The 15,438-nt window shown below is 49.0% G+C and overlaps 5 protein-coding genes across 5 annotated transcripts; 3 read left to right on the forward strand and 2 right to left on the reverse strand.

Annotated features, from left to right (window-relative positions):
• The first annotated feature begins 892 nt into the window (after window positions 1-892).
• On the forward strand, window positions 893-2,095 carry F5B22DRAFT_32724 (putative RHO3 protein). The gene is made up of 3 exons (XM_047970761.1): window positions 893-1,102; window positions 1,170-1,270; window positions 1,399-2,095. Exons 1-3 carry the CDS (start codon window positions 1,047-1,049, stop codon window positions 1,878-1,880), a joined length of 639 nt encoding a protein of 212 aa, XP_047832981.1. The 5' UTR covers window positions 893-1,046; the 3' UTR covers window positions 1,881-2,095.
• A 1,907-nt stretch (window positions 2,096-4,002) lies between these two features.
• Window positions 4,003-6,417, reverse strand: F5B22DRAFT_32771 (multicopper oxidase-domain-containing protein). Its single transcript, XM_047970769.1, has 5 exons — window positions 6,227-6,417; window positions 5,591-6,153; window positions 4,891-5,534; window positions 4,688-4,830; window positions 4,003-4,613 (listed from the first exon to the last, which is right to left on the reverse strand). The coding sequence occupies exons 1-5, from the start codon at window positions 6,286-6,288 to the stop codon at window positions 4,265-4,267; spliced, it is 1,761 nt and encodes a 586-aa protein (XP_047832982.1). The 5' UTR covers window positions 6,289-6,417; the 3' UTR covers window positions 4,003-4,264.
• Window positions 6,418-8,361: 1,944 nt separating this feature from the next.
• Window positions 8,362-10,000, reverse strand: F5B22DRAFT_597045 (reactive mitochondrial oxygen species modulator 1-domain-containing protein). The gene is made up of 5 exons (XM_047974282.1): window positions 9,408-10,000; window positions 9,311-9,337; window positions 9,215-9,244; window positions 9,066-9,156; window positions 8,362-8,993 (listed from the first exon to the last, which is right to left on the reverse strand). The coding sequence occupies exons 1-5, from the start codon at window positions 9,460-9,462 to the stop codon at window positions 8,864-8,866; spliced, it is 333 nt and encodes a 110-aa protein (XP_047832983.1). The 5' UTR covers window positions 9,463-10,000; the 3' UTR covers window positions 8,362-8,863.
• Window positions 10,001-10,678: 678 nt separating this feature from the next.
• On the forward strand, window positions 10,679-13,241 carry F5B22DRAFT_32874 (uncharacterized protein). Its single transcript, XM_047970789.1, has 2 exons — window positions 10,679-11,968; window positions 12,025-13,241. Exons 1-2 carry the CDS (start codon window positions 10,814-10,816, stop codon window positions 13,180-13,182), a joined length of 2,313 nt encoding a protein of 770 aa, XP_047832984.1. The 5' UTR covers window positions 10,679-10,813; the 3' UTR covers window positions 13,183-13,241.
• Window positions 13,242-13,617: 376 nt separating this feature from the next.
• F5B22DRAFT_32896 (uncharacterized protein) lies at window positions 13,618-15,437 on the forward strand. Its single transcript, XM_047970790.1, has 3 exons — window positions 13,618-13,782; window positions 13,853-14,120; window positions 14,183-15,437. Exon 3 carries the CDS (start codon window positions 14,367-14,369, stop codon window positions 15,102-15,104), a length of 738 nt encoding a protein of 245 aa, XP_047832985.1. The 5' UTR covers window positions 13,618-13,782; window positions 13,853-14,120; window positions 14,183-14,366; the 3' UTR covers window positions 15,105-15,437.
• The last annotated feature ends 1 nt before the right edge of the window (window position 15,438 follows it).

Genomic DNA, 15,438 nt, shown 5'->3' on the forward strand with positions numbered 1-15,438 from the left:
CATACTTACCTAGGTGAATGTAACCTGGAGTACATTATACTGGGCCCCGAAGTAGGCATCAAAGTGGGATCCGGGGAAGATCTGATCATAGCCGTAACCGCCGCACCTGTGCCGGACCTGTTCCTCGTCCGCGCACTGACCTACAGAAATTTTGGACTCCAGCACCCAAGGATGGCGAAATACCAGTTAAATGGTACTCGGAAACGTCATCCAGTGTTGACTCTGCACTAAGGGCCGACCCGCCTGGCAACAAGAAGCGAGTCTGAAGCGAGGGGAGACGAGGCGTGACGGGAGGTGGTGATGTAAATGTTACTACAGATACCTTACTAACGACTTACTTACAGATGGCCTAACTGCCTACCTAGGTACTTAGAGCATCTTTTGACGACAAGTACCGAGAGAGTCTCCCTCCATGGAAGATACACTTGGATATACCTGAACATATACTTAGCGATACCCAGAAAAGGCACAGCAGATGCACATGGTCCACTGGTCCGATCGCTAGTTCGTCTACCTACCTACCTGGTAGCACTGGACCGGCAGTGCTGGCCGGGTCTGGCCGGGCTTAGCGGGTCATCAGGCTAACGCAAGGTTGTCGCAAGCCCCGTACAGACCCTGTACAGACCCCGTACCTTACTCTAAGTAGGTGGTACCGATGTGCTGTAGATTAGGTATCGTAAAGTTCGCATTTACATTCAGGGTACATCGGCCACGACGCTAACCCACCTGCACTATTAGCGCAGCCTTCATTTCCAACCTTGGAACTCTCCCCCAGTTCACCTTCTCCTACGCACTGCCTGCACTGCCAATTGCCTCGACAGACTGAGCCCTCACCTCAACATCGACAAGTCAATCAATCACCAAACATCTCGTCGAGAACGTCCTGCTGAACAACCATCCAACACCAGACACACCACCACGCGCCGTAGTCACCCTCGCTCTTTGCCGATTCACTTCATTCCGCCAACCCTAGCCAACAACTTTACCTTGCCCCCTTTTCCAACCTTGTCGAAACCACACGCCGCGCACGCTCACTGCCTCGCAAAATGCCGCTCTGTGGTCTAGGAGGGTCCAAGACAGTACAGCGCAAGCTGGTGCTTCTGTAGGTTTACGACATGTCCTGCGCTGCGCGACACGATCTCCCCCGACTGACAAACACGTTATTCTAGTGGCGATGGTGCATGCGGAAAGACATCTCTGTTGAACGTCTTCACAAGAGGATACTTCCCGACAGTCTATGAGCCTACGGTCTTTGAAAACTACGTTCACGGTCAGTTTGTCGCCTCTCTCTCACCTCCTCCGCTTCGATCCCATTACTCCTTTACACCAGCAGCACGACCCCACAGTGTTCTGTCGTGCGCGCAATGCCCAGAGGATAGACAACTAACCAAATTCTAGATATCTTTGTTGATAGCGTGCATATCGAGCTCTCATTATGGGATACGGCTGGTCAGGAAGAATTTGACCGATTACGAAGTCTTTCATACGACAACACCGACGTCGTTGTACTGTGCTTCAGCGTTGACAGCAAAGACTCGCTAGAGAACGTCGAGAGCAAATGGATTGGCGAGATCCAGGAGAACTGTCCCGGCGTAAAGCTCGTACTCGTCGCCCTCAAGTGCGATCTTCGCGAAAATGGTGAAGAGGAAGACGAAGGTGGTGCTAGCGCTGCTGGTGCTGACGGTGCACAGCGCGAGAAGAAACCTATGATTGAATACAACCAAGGCCTCGACGTTGCGCGAAGGATCAAGGCCATGAGATACCTCGAGTGCTCAGCCATGCGGAATCGAGGCGTCAACGAAGCCTTCACAGAGGCTGCTCGTGTTGCGCTAAGTGTCAAACCAAGCGGCGAACAAGAGTCCAAGTGCGCCGTCATGTAAGACGACTGCACACAAACTAGCTTCACACAAGTGCTAGCGAAAGCGCACGCCATAATCGCCCGCTTTACGGCTCGGCTTTCTTTTGCCCATCCTTTATTACGCTACCCAGCCTTGCCTTCGCTGCTCATAGACGAAGGCACAAGCTTCGACGTTTGAAATGACCTGCACCTGCTTTTCTTCAACCACTTACCACCTTTAAAACACCTTTCTTCTTGTACATATTGGTCTGCCTTTTTGGTGTTGCGCACATACACCCGCTGTTATCGCCGTTATTGTTTTACTATTTTAATCAGAACTGGGATCGGCCCCCGGGATTGGCACAGGAAGATAACAAAGAGTCTTCATTGATGTTATAGCTAGATTTCTGTCAGATTTCTCATTCGAAAGGCAAAGACTTACTGGCTCGGCTTCGGCGTACGAAGAGCGAGGATGTACTCTTCTATCGCCTCGCATACCCCTCCACTGACTTTCCTTTTGTTATATACCGGGCTCCGCTGTTCACATACTCGCGGATGTCGTTTAGCAAGCAAGCAAGCTGGCAAGCAGAGCAAGCAAAGTCATGGAGCAAAAAGAGAGATATACTAAATGTCAAATTCTATGTTACGTAATAACTAAGTCACGCGCTTCGTCCTTGACAATTTATCATGACATGGCTATCCTAGTCGTAAGGTAAAGTGAGCACAAGAAGTGTTATATTTAGATCAAGGATATCGTCACACAGAATCAGTACCAAATTCGTTCGCCTTTTTTTTTCGGCATTTATATTTATCCCATGTCAACTATCGCACCAACGCACCTTAGCAGTGAACAGGTAAGGGGGGGTTTAGTGGTGCATCACATGTTCCAAGAATGTTCGGCACATGACGATCTTCGCTGAAGGTCCCGGTGGCCTGGTTGCATGACGCCCGGATACTACCCCAAACCCATGCTATGTAGCAGCAGGGCACCAAACCAGCCTTACCTTTCGCTTAATGTACGTAGGGCTCAGCTCTGAGAAAAGATCCCTGGGCTTTTTTATTTGACGACGGTGGCACCTGAGATGGATTTTTTTTTTTTTTTTTTTTTTAAATTACTGGGGCTGGAATTGGTGTTTTTTTTTTTTAGTGGATGAATTTTTGTCCGTCGGATCGTTGCATTCTTGGGTTGGGATGACCGCATACGTAGGGGACTTTGTTTGTTTTTCTTGCCTTGCGGATGGATGGATGGATGGATAGACGGGGAACCGCCTTGCGGGTGAGATCACGCGTTTAGATCATATCATGGGTTTCGTGGCGCGTCAAATCGGTTCCCATCTTGCGAGGCTGCCCACTGACTCGCTCGCTCACTTATTCACGCACATGGCGACAGCGATACACGGACTTGTGTAGAGAGGGGAGGGGGTAAGACGATCCCTGTTGTTTCGATTTGATTTTGTTCCACGGTCTCGTTTCCTTGATTTACTTGCGATTGGCTGACTAGGTCGAATCAAGTTGTGAGAGTGAGAGGTGCCTGGTATGAAACGCGGTTCTTCGGATCCCTATCGCGACAATGGTCTGGGGTAGTCCGCGAGGGTTGAACAGCCTCGCAAGATTCGGTGCTTATGTTGTAAGACATGAACCAAGATTGCAAAATGCATGATTCCATGAGTTTCATGCGCATAGTATAGTAGTCAGGTGATCATATTTAATTCTTGATTATTGATTTCGGCAGGTATCAGCTGCTTCGAGATACACAAACTACAGCCCCTCGTATTGTCCTTTATTTTTTTTAACGACTGAGGCAAAGACAAATGCGATTGGTTGGTGATCTCGAGGGAAGAGGAACTAGTAGGTATAAAGAAGGGGGAAAGGTAATTATCCCGTCTCATTAACCCCACGTTCATTATACAGGTCTGAGACTTTGTCTATAACATTGCGCCCTGTTTTATTATCAAACGCCCTAAGTATATCTGCTTTGGTGCTGTGACTTGGATTGGAGGCATAGCCAGTTGGATAAAAATGTGTGGACAAATTCAATGATTAAAATAGGTCCGGAGAATGGAATTTTAAATGCAATGGGGGTTGGTTGTAATATGGCTGACAGGCAGGCGAGTATATGCAAAGAACATAAATGCGAGAAAATAATATGGTGTAACAGGACTTGTGACACTTCCTCCTCCGCAACTCCAGATCCTTCAGGAGCGAGGGCATGGGATTCCACATTGTTCCCAACAGATTAATGCATGCAAGTGGCAGTGAGCAGTGAGAGTGGACGGGTTGGTCTAGTGACGGGGGTATAAGAAATATAAAGAAATTCATGCGCCGCCCAAGAACTACGCCAAGGAAACGTGGTTGATTAGATGTTTGGTCAATACGGAGGTTAACAAGGCAGAGATAAAAATAGATGGAGGCGGCAGGCAACAACGCTCACAGCCCGCTGTCAATCTGGTCAGGCGCGACGTTCTTCGTGAAGGCTTCCCAGTCGTTGCATGTCGTTGCGGCTGAGCTCGGGATGTTGTAGTTGCGGATCTTGTCGGGCTGGAACACCATCTGCGAGAAGAAGCCCGCCGACGCGTGCCATGCAATGTGGCAGTGGAGAGGCCAGATGCCTGGATTGGAAGAGTCAATCTGAATCACGGTGTGCCCGAATGGTTGCACCATTTGCACATCACGCCGCATGGGGTTCGTGGGTTGTATTGGTGCTGCTCCGCTGTAGTTTCCAGGACCTGCGGCGAGGATGTACATGTTTACGCCGTGGGCGTGTATTGGGTGTGGTCTGTAAGGACGTGTTAGATGGTATATTGCGCCGTGGCGGCTTATAGGGGTTGGCATATGAATTAGAAGACTTACGCTGGAGTAGGGTTGTTGATGATGAATCTGATTGACGAGTTGGTGCCGTAATTAATGACGTTCATGTCTGGCTCAAACTGAAAGTCGTTCTTCTTGACCTGTAGGAGCGTCGGGTCGTTGTAATCCACCCTAGCACTCACACCCTGAATCCCCAGTTCGTTAAATCATTATCGAAGTGTGAAATGAATGAGTTGAACACTTACCCCAAACGTCCATAATAGGCTTCCCGTGGCATTTCTAAATGTGCCAATGTCCATGTTTTGAGTCCATGATGGTTCGGGCAGGGTTATGGGATAATAAGGCTGGGTGATGGTCAGGTCATCATTGGCGCATGTTCCAGGATCAGGAACGTTCCACGGGGTGCTGGTAGGGGCAGCCTTTGTGTCGGCTTTTTCGTAGTAAATGGCTGCGAGGGCGAAAGGCTGATTGGCAGTAGAGCACGAGGTGAGGTTTGACCGCAACCAATAGGCTGAGTTCGCAGTACCATTGGCCCTGACCACGACATCGACGCGCTGTCCGACGCCGACTGTGACGACAGTGGTATCGTAAGGCTTAACCTCGACGAAATCGTTGGCCATGACGGTCATCACATGGTTGTCGATCGATATGCGCTCGACCCCCTCGGAGCCTGTGTTGATGAAACGAAGACGATGGCTCTTGCCAGATTGAAACTTGAACTTAGAAAGACCAGCGTTATTGGTACACTTTGCCGTGTCTCCAGCAACGACCTTCGTGCAATCGAAGTTCATGCGTCCGTTGATCAGGTTGTTGTCGGAGTTTATACGACCTTGGAAACCAGGCGCCATCACTTTCTTAACAGTTGTGTAGTAGTCTTCGTGCCACCAGTCTATATAAATGTTAATTGAATTGGGGCAGCGAGTTGAAGCGTGGCCGTTGACTTACCATTGACCATGATCGGTCCCAGATCAATATCGTACTTGACATTCCTTGGCCCATAGACGACTATAGGGCCGAAAAGACCACCAGAGTATTGGGCTGAATAATGGGAGTGATACCATGAAGAGCCGTAGACCTCAGCCCGGAATTTGTATTTGAGACTCTTGCCGGGCGCTATGGGACATTGAGATACTCCTGGCGTTCCATCCTGCCATGGAGCCCCGGTTTGAATAAAACCATGCCAGTGTATACCTGTGCCCTCGGGAGGCCCATCTAGAATGTTGTTGTGGACCGTGACCTCGATATAGTCACCCCAGTTGGCTTCTATCAGAGGACCCGGGAATTGTCCATTAACGAGGATTACACTCTTTTCATATCCGTCTGGTGCTATCATGCCACGACTAATATTGAAGTCGTACTTTCGAGTGACATGAGTCAATGGTGCTTGGGTATAAGGATTACTGCCGCCTGATGTTCTGTCGCCCCATGGGATCGTGATAGAACTCTTTGAGCTGTTGCTTATCCACTTTGGGAGCTTAGGTGCGTTGAGGGTACCCCATGATGATTTTCTATTCATGATTAGTTTATCAATGAAAAATGCTTGTACTCCGGAGCGTGACCTGAGTAAAGACAAAGACTTACCCGTCCTGTGCCGAGGGGGTTAATGCGGCAACGAGACAAGTCAACTTTGTCAAGAATTCCATATGAACTGAGTAAACGAGGGGACGGCCGCGAACGAGCACAATAATTAAGGATATAACAAAAGAAAGAGTAAGGGGGAGATAATATGGCGGCGGTAATGAACCGACGAGTACACACCTAAAGAAAATCTAGCGAGTAAGAGAGGAAATGTGCATCCCAAAATCATGAGTAGGTGGCAGATACAGAGCGTCTTCTTATAAGGTCTATCAGTAATCGCGGCTGAAGAAATTTCTAGGATGCGGTGTACAGTATGCCTAGTTGTCAAGGGCTCGACCTTGCTATACCAAGACATTTGGCCGCTTGAGACTTAAGGGCACTATTTAGATATCTGGCGATCTTACATGCGGTGATGTGTTCGGTGGCGGAGAGGGAGCCACCAACATCTCCTCAATTATCTACCGTAACACTGGCATATGCATCCTAAGCGCTAGCGAACTGCATGGCACCCCTTCGGCCATTGACTAGACATGACGATATCACAAAGTCCCTTGTTGGTATACGAGATCATGATTTCCGGGCTAGGTTCGTCGAACCCCTTGCCGCAGAGCTGAGAAATGGGCACATGGGTGACATGGATGCGGGCTAGACATGAACAGGTTAGACAGGATCTTTGACGATCCTGTTGATTAGGGCTTGGAAAATAAAGATAGGCTTGCTGTGACACATGCTGCGACACTCACCAACATGCAGATCGAGGTAGGCCTCGTGGCCATCGTGACATATGAACGCACCCATATCGGATGTGGAAAAGCTAGGCGTCAGACGACAAGTCTCGGCGGTCAAGGCAACTTTCTCAGATTCAACATCTTCGAATTCTATCATTCAATCGAGCCCTTCAACGTTGCTGTACTGCTCACATTATCTCTCATGATACCGAACTTACCAAGTGGAGAAGAGCTACCCTGTGGTTTCACATAGCACTTATCCCTATACCTCAGTGGCTTATGATCACGATAACTCAGGTACCTATAGCTCATCGACTTGCAACAACCTCTTATTTAGACCGCGCTATGTGGGGGTTCGGCTGATGTATACAGTAGTGTCTTTTCATGGCCGAAGAAGGTGGGCTAAATATGACAATGATATATCACGGGCGGTTGTTGGGGGGTGTTCTCAGCCGCCACCGTCAGCCACCAGGCGTCCTCAAGCAACAAGATAGAGCGCGCAGGACATATGATCAGACTTGCGGTAGGTAGACCTATTGAGAAACGACACAACCTAGGTACGTAGATAAGTGTATTGTTTCCGATTAGCTCCTCCGGTCGTTGCGCCCTCTATGACTACTTCCCAATCAAGCAAGACAGGTTTCTGATCGTTAAGACAAGCATGCAGGAGAACCCCTAGCTCACATATGCCTAACATACGCAAGTAGTCAATGACACGAACATGACCCTAGAGCTGGACAAGGGCGGCTATTCTGGTCCCAAGCGCTCGGTATGTGACTATTTTAAGGTCATAGCTTTTTGAGAAGCGTATCTTGTTATTGAGCCTCTCAGCTGTCAATCAGTGTGGCTTTTTTTTGCGCACTCATGCGGTCAATTCTCTCTCGTAAGCAACACGTCAATGCCAAGGCAGATTGCCGGAGATGTTGGGAGCGATGCCGCGATGGTACGGTACTGCGCCGGGAGAGCAGTGAAACCTGCGCCTGAGGGCAAGTGTCGGCTAGGGATCTGCGTCATGGAATGTTGGGTTTTGCTTTTTGTCAGCCTTTTTCTGGAGGATAATCCCACCCTGCCCCGAATTGTGGCGTAGTCTAAAGTCTGGCCGGAAATTGGACGCATCAGGTGAGAGAAATTGATAGGCTGAGAATAAAAGGCATCGGGAGCGCCCTGTAGCCTCGGTGAAAGGGTTGTTGGTAACCGTACCTACTTGCATCTTCAGCCGGGCGCGAAAGCCGAACACCATCTGCCTACTTACTTATAAGTACCTGTTTACATGACGTGAGCAACGCCATTCTTTTTTAGAGCGCTTACTTCTTGGTTCTGCCTAGAATAGGAGTTGAGAAATGAACGTAGAGCTCAAGAAGGATGTAGACAGAAGGTCGAGGAGTTTTCCTTCAGTCTAAACCGAAGGGCGGCGAGTTAATTTGTTGCGCTGTCTTAGATTCTCACTGTTGTAAGCGGGATAGCTCTATAAACATTGTGATGTAATATTTTCTTCTTTTTTTACTTAAATATCCGCATATCCTCCGGAGTGGATTTAGCTATCATAGTGCTATGAATAAGCCCACTATAAGCATGAGACAGCTTACTCAAAATTGTGCCTATCATCGTGATATTAGGGGTTGGTGATAAACATGCCGAGCGGCACCACATAAGCTTGCCTCCATATGTACAGTACGGCATATATAAAATAGTGCAATTTTTTCATCCAGGCCGAACAAAAGGCTTTTGATCTTGAACCCCACAAGATTGAGACCGGTACCAAGTTGGAATAGATGGTTGTATCTGTTTTACAAATTATACAGGGGGTCGATAGACCGTCGATTCCATGCTTAGTGAGCTTAATTGGAGAGGCGCATCTCTAGCTAAGGGTGGAATCGGTCTGACTACATGTAGACGAGGGTAATAGGTGGGCTTATTTCTCGCGGGGTCGGTAGGCTTGCTGGGCCGCCATTATGAAGGGTCGTCGTTGCGCACGAGCAAAGGCTTCGACTGCGATGGGCGACGCATCGGTTCTTATAACACTACCTATCCCCATGAAGAATCTTTACATTGATACATGATTAGCTCATAGTTCTATAGCAGGCGGAGGGCCTCGTGTTGCTTGTCACACTCACCCAAATGTAGCTCCAGAGCCCGCCATATACTGCCCAAGTGTACGAAAAACGCCGTTGGCACCAGCGCCATATCGAAAGATGTTGACGGTTCCTACACGAAGGAATCAGTGTCAGGAAGGGTGAGGAACTGAAGGGAGCGGTAGACAAACCGAATATGAAGCCGATAATTACGCCGACAGCTTCGTAAGTGTTAGCGGTATTCGCGATGGACGAGTTATCCAAACTCGGATTGCTCCCAAACTTACTGCCTCCCATCATAGCACCCATTCTTACTAGCAATGCCGTCAGTCTAATCCGGACTATCGAGGATCTCCAGCGAGAGACTGAGTTATGGTAGCATACACTTATCGGTCCATGAAGGGCCTTGCGGTCCGCGGTTCGCTGGCATCGGTGGCATTTTGAGGGTTGGTTATCTGCCCGAAGCAGGTTGAGGACGGGGCGACGAGTCTCGACTGGCGATCGCTAGGCAGCTAAAGACTGAGGGCCCGGCGATAGGTTGCAAGTTGAGTGGTCACACTGGGTGGCGCCAGGGTTTTGTCTTCGCTGGGTAAATGGTTCGAGGGATTGGGTTAGGGTGATGTGATGTGATGCGGTTTTGATTGGAGCCTCCCCGGATCTTGGCGCGGCTCTCACTGCCTCGGGTTAGTGACGATGACAGCCCGCAAGTAGGTATTACAATGGGCGAAATCAATGAGCCTGAGCCCTGCAGCACATGGTGGCTAAATAGAGCTCTATTGAACTGTGGCTTAGGTCACTCTTAACCCAGTATTTATAGGTGCTGTCAAGCGGGTAGGTGCCATTGTACAGCATTGGATGCAAAACTAATGGCTGTGCAACGCCACATTTCAGTGTACCAGGTAGGTATTCCTAAACCAGAACAGACCATCCATATCATAAAAAGAAAACTTGCCATGGGCTACTTGACAATGTGTTTCGTTTTACATGTAACCATTAAGTAATTAAGTAAGCTTCTCTGAAACAACAGGTTAAGCCAAGTGATGATGGGGTCAAGATTGAGTCACGCATAACTGCATAACTTCACAACTCTCCCCAGTCGATTAGGTATCTATCAGCATTAAGTAAGTAAAGGAATTGGCTCCATAAATCTTGCCCAATAGGATGTGAGTCTGCTGGTCTAAGGGATGGCTCGTGGCCTCTACGCTAGTCCAGTCTCGGTAAGGGCGCTTAGCAACGTCGTCGGATTGATTTCTGAACAACCTCCTCTCTAACGAGGTCGACTGCACGCACTTGCCACAGCCCGCTACGATCGCGACGCGACGGGGACACCACGACGTCCATAGCCGTATCTTGCATCATATACCTTTGCAATACTCGTCGATTGGTATGTTATACTCCGATGCCCGGACGGCCGCAGCCGCGCATTCGATGCTGCAATTCGCAGCGCAACTGCTCGCCATCTCCCATACCACGACTGCTCTTGTCCTCTCATACATCTGTCTGCGGCCCTTCTCGCTAACCATCTCGTCCATCAAGTGTAACTGCGCGATATATTCCGGGAGTGACGTTTGACCGCCCGCGCCGGCGTCCTGCGCGTCCCGCATGCCATAACTCGATTGGAAACTACCGCTCGTTCAACGGGTCCAGAGGAGCGACACGACCGCGACCCTTGCCCGAACTGCCCATCTACTAGGCACCTGCAAAACCACTTGTAGCTTCTTTGCCGAATCCTACTCGCCACATTCAGCTCTTCCGTCTTAGTCGCACCGGCTACCGCGCCAACCTCCCTCATGACGGCCGTCGCGAGCCCGCCCACCTTCACCCAACACAACAGGCCGGCCTGGGGCGTGAACGGGATGAACGGGGGTCACGCTGGTCAGATTATGAATCCAGATGAGGTCAACCGCGTGCTCATGCCAAGAAAGAGCCTGCAGCGAAATAACTCGTCATCTTCCATATCATCGACTTCGTCCGCAAGCTCCACCTCTACCGTTGCCACCTCGACCACGCCATCCAACGGTTCTGCTCCAGGATCCGCGGCTGGAGATGTGGGCGCATGGCCTAATGCTGCTACTGCTGCACAACGCAAACGACCCCAGTCCAAGAGTCCCTGGCCGAATCCTAAGCCTGATTCTCAGACCGATTTCGCTCGCATGGCGGCTGCAAGACCCCAGTTGATGAATGGGCTTAACGGGTCTGGACCCTTACACGCAGCACCTCCTATCGTACCCTCCCAAGGTCAAATACCCGCCCAACAGACCATGTCCCGGCCCATGGTCGAATCCTTACCTGTCGGCGGCAACCCCCCTGTTCTTTACCTCTTGTCACTCAACGGCACTTTTGAGCGCAAGACTATATCAGTACCGTTCGCTCCTGATACTCTTCGGATTGGTCGCCAAACGAATGCGAAGACCGTGCCTACCCCAGTGAATGGTTTTTTTGACAGCAAAGTGCTCTCCCGCCAACACGCTGAGATATGGGCGGATCGCCAAGGGAAAATATGGATTCGAGATGTCAAGTCGTCCAACGGAACATTTGTGAACGGCACGCGATTATCCCAAGAAAATCGGGAATCCGATCCGCACGAGTTGCAAACAGGGGATCATTTAGAACTTGGTATTGATATTGTGAGTGAGGACCAGAAGACTATTGTTCATCACAAGGTTGCCGCCAAGGTCGAACATGCAGGATACTACAGCGCCGCGAATAATCTGCTGGATGTCAACTTTGGAGATCTAGACCCTACGAATGGTCCAATGATGATGATGGGTCCTCAAAACGCGGTGCCATTACGTCAGCGAACTGGGAGTCAGTCATCCATAGCCAATAATGGACGCATGGTCCAAGGAGGGCCGATGATGGGCCCCCAGACGAATGGGATGCCCCATCAACGTGGCTTTTTCTTTTCACCTATAAGTACGGAACAGATTGTTAAGAAGCTCCAGGTAGGTGCTTTCCCGTGCCCTTGAAGTTCTCAGCGGTCCATTAACGTAACCTATAGAATGAGATGCGAAACGCTCGTCTTCAGTCTCAAGATCTAGGAAGGACTGATCATTTCGTCCATGCTTTACTTAGCAAAGAAGATGTCAAGGATATCGATAAGGCAGATGTCCCCGAGCCTTCCAAACCTGTCGTCAATGGCGGAGCTGTGTCATTTAGGTCAGACAACAAGACTAGGTTCTCTGATCCTCCTGCCCCCCCGCCACAACAACCGCTACCTGAGAAACCTGACCTGCCCGCATTAAAACGAGGCATCACTGAACGCGCTAAACCTCATCCTCCAAACATGTCACCAGTTCGCCATGAAGGTAATGGGAGCCAAATCTTACAGCTGACAGAGGCTTTGAGCAACGCGAAGAAGGAGATTGAATCACAAACCACACGGGTGCGAGACTTAGAGGAAATGCTTCATCGGGAACGACAGGCTCGCGAGCTTGCAGAAGATTTGGCTAGACGGCTAGAAAAACACCTTGAAGAGGCATCATCCGGTGTTGCTAAGGCGCCATCCGGTGATTTAGAAGCAGGAAAAACATCACTCGATTCGGCCTTTGAACCCCTTAGTGAAGAAATCGACTCGGCAGAGGTCAATGACACCCCTATGTTGGACGCTGATAAAGCCGCGCCACCAGATGCCGGCGTGATCGAGGCGTCTGCCACTCAGCTCCACGCTCAAATAGAGTCATTGGTACTAGAAATCAAGGATCTCCGACAAGAGCTTGATATCTTTAGGCGGCGAGCAGAGACGGCGGAATCTGAGAGAGATACACAGCGCAAGACTCTCGCAGAAATGGCATTACAGATTCGACAAGATGCTGAGGCAAGAGAACTTCTTGAAAAGGAAACCATGCTCAAAGGCACACAAAGCAAAGATGCGGTCGAGGAAAGCGAAGCAATCGTTGGCTCAGAGGCAGTGAATACATCATCACCAAGCTCTAGGCCAAGTCGGCGAGTGTCCGTGGATTCTCCTGATGAACCCGCCCTATCACAGACTACCACGATAACTCCGATTGCATCACAAGCACCCTCCGGAACCCTTGCGCCTAATCAACTTTTCATTAACAGCATCCCATATACGTCAATGATAGGAGTGGTTCTAATTGGTGTGGGTTTGATGGCTTATATAAATGGGTGGCAGCCTCAGCCACGACTGGAGAGGTGACCTATGTTCCCCTCTCATAAACGCCGTGGTTGTTGGACCGCTTGCCATATTATTTATTTCTGGGCCTTTTTTGCATATGCACATACATAAGCGACTTCTTTTCCCTTTGTATCTATCCTATAGGGCCTCACGCCTTGGTTGGTAACACGATGAGCGAGTTTCAACCATTGTAACATGACAATTTGAAGGAGCTGCTATAGTTCGAGCAAAATATAGTCTCGAACGTCGGCTTTTTGTATGATGGAATAGGACCTCAGGTCTGGGCTTTTTCAGGCGCAGCATCGCACACGGTCCTTCGTTTTCATGTTCATGTCATTGCCCCGGAGCGTGTATATTTTCTAAGTTTGACTGTCATGAGAAGATGGGAATGATATTCAAAAAGTCAGTGACTATTGATCACTAACGCCTGTGTTTTTAAAGACCCTTTCGTGCAAATCCCCAGTGAAAGAATTGTGCCCCTTCTAGACTTCTGTTTTGAGGATACAGGTCACGGCAATATGAGCAGACGCTCTTACTACATGGTTTGGACTTGATCATTTCTCAAAGCTTAGTTTACATAACAGCTTTGGAAGGGATCGTGATACTTCAATCGACATGATGGTAAGAACGACGTCCGTCAATTGATGGTCACTAATGACGTGCCAGCAGTACTTGCTGACTGTACGTCTAGTCTTCGAAGCCCGTAACTACCTCCGATTCTAGGTCTCGATGCCGTCTCTAAAACAATGGAAGGACTTTGGCGATTGTAATAGCCGTGATTGACCCATTCGCCACCTCCTGCACCTACTTAGAGTGCTCTGTGTAAGTCCACCCTTTTCCAACTTTCAGTGTTGCCTGTCGGTTCGTCCATTTCCTCTTCTCATCAACTGTAATTAACAATTTATTCCCGCGCTCTGAGTACTATCTATAGCACTTTTTGGTCATCAAATACGCCCAGCGTGAGTATATATGATCCTCCGTTAAACCGAATGTTTACTCAACTGATTTGCCATCATAATAGCTATTGCTCGACAAGTTGCTTTGGTTGACACGCTTGCATCCAATCAGCACAGACCAGTCTTCCGTCTGAACGTTTACATATCGGACCTTCACTTCGTTTCTTAGCATTACTTTTCTCTCGTATCGGACTATTGACCCCTCTTTATCTTACTGAGTCATCGTATTGCTCACTAACTTCGAACACCATGTCTTCGGATAATCAGGCCCCAAACTACCAAGCCCCGGGTGAGGCAGAAATGTGGGCAATGATCAGGCGAGGAGATGAGCCTTTTGATGTATACAGGCATGTTATGGTGCATAGTCTTTTCCATCGTCTGGTATCATGGTGGTTGGGCGTTTCTTTACGACGTTTCGATGACTTTATCGCTTCAAAATCTTCAGGAGTCTGTTTCATAAAACTGCGCCCACTGTCTGACCCGACTTCCGATATGGCTACACAATTAGCTGCGTACACCCTATTAAGTCTTCCATGGAATTTGAAAGTCTCAAAACATAACTCTATTCAGGTGATCCGCGAGCGTCCACATGATGACGATAGATCATGGGACGCTTGGACCAGTCTAGTCAGAGAATCCATCGCGGTGTTATCACGTCTTACCCACGGAAAAATAAAAGTCAAGTTCGACGCTACTGCTGATGAATGTATTCGAGCCATCGAAGGCGCCAGTAATGGTGTGGTTCGCGCTGGCGTTCGCACCAACCCTTTCCGTCATTTCCTTCATGCTTCTCGGCCTATCTTGTTCGTCTCAGGAATTGACCACGATTGGAATCAAAGAGATGACGAGCAACGTCAAAAGGTTCAGTCGTTTGTCAATGCCTTGGTCAGCCTATTTAAAGATAGAGGAAAGCTCATTTTTATCGTCCGTCCAAGCTATCACCCCTTCGATCCCGAGATGCGCCACTCACCTTCCTTCGTCCTTTAAGCCTAAACAATACATCGTTTCGTTATGGGACTGATTGAAAGGACTTAAGTTATTACCTCGACGAGCGTTTCTTCTTGACGATTATTTTATTCTGTTTGGACCTGGCACTGTCGAGAGCCATGAATACTACGGCAAAAAGCGTGTTTACAGATTATTGCTATGCAGCGTATTCAATTATTCTATGAGTCGTGTAATATTGAATTTCTTATGCTATCATCGATCTCATTCTTGCGCGGGAATTAACACATGAGTGATCTCGAGTTGGTTGATGTGGCGATAATGTTCCTCTACTTGGGTATTGGTTGTACACGAGCAAAGGGTTGGTCTAGATACC

Source organism: Xylaria bambusicola (genome assembly GCF_022495145.1).
Source record: "Xylaria bambusicola strain CBS 139988 unplaced genomic scaffold F5B22scaffold_10, whole genome shotgun sequence".
In the NCBI taxonomy this organism is placed as follows: domain Eukaryota; kingdom Fungi; phylum Ascomycota; class Sordariomycetes; order Xylariales; family Xylariaceae; genus Xylaria; species Xylaria bambusicola.